The sequence below is a fragment of the Diaphorina citri genome, unplaced genomic scaffold, assembly GCF_000475195.1.
Source record: "Diaphorina citri unplaced genomic scaffold, Diaci psyllid genome assembly version 1.1 scaffold818, whole genome shotgun sequence".
Lineage (NCBI taxonomy): Eukaryota > Metazoa > Arthropoda > Insecta > Hemiptera > Psyllidae > Diaphorina > Diaphorina citri.
In genome coordinates, this window is record NW_007378250.1 from 1 (window position 1) to 374 (window position 374).

Below are 374 nucleotides of genomic sequence, written 5' to 3' on the forward strand. Positions count from 1 at the left end.
AGTCTAACTATGAGTGAATTGAATGAATGATCTGATGAGTGGATGAGCCCCCAGTTCAAGGTTAGGGAAAGTTAACTAGCTCTCCCAGCTAATAGAGTTGAGACTTCCTTAACAATCTCTCTCAACCACTTCCTTTTTATTCTTTCTAGATTTTGAAAAGATGTCGGGCCACTCAGGCGTCTGTTGCCGAGAAGAGTGTTAATGTACCCAGCACTCAGGTCACCAGCATTGACAATGGTCTGAGAGTTGCCACCGAAGATTCTGGTGCCCCTACTGCTACCGTTGGCATTTGGATTGATGCTGGATCCCGATATGAAACTGATGCCAACAATGGAGTGGCACACTTCCTGGAGCACATGGCTTTCAAGGTAGGC

General features: G+C 46.3%; 1 protein-coding gene across 2 annotated transcripts in view; it reads left to right on the forward strand.

The window, feature by feature from the left end:
- Nucleotides 1-139: 139 nt before the first annotated feature.
- Nucleotides 140-374, forward strand: part of LOC103512280 (mitochondrial-processing peptidase subunit beta) — a 13,029-nt gene continuing 12,794 nt past the window's right edge. For both annotated transcript variants that reach the window (XR_003392348.1, XM_008477035.2), the window contains exon 1: nt 140-368. Coding sequence is in view for 1 of the 2 variants with exons in the window: in XM_008477035.2 (XP_008475257.2) it covers nt 357-368 (12 nt within the window). In the remaining variant the exon portion in view is untranslated. The remainder of the gene's footprint in view (nt 369-374) is intronic.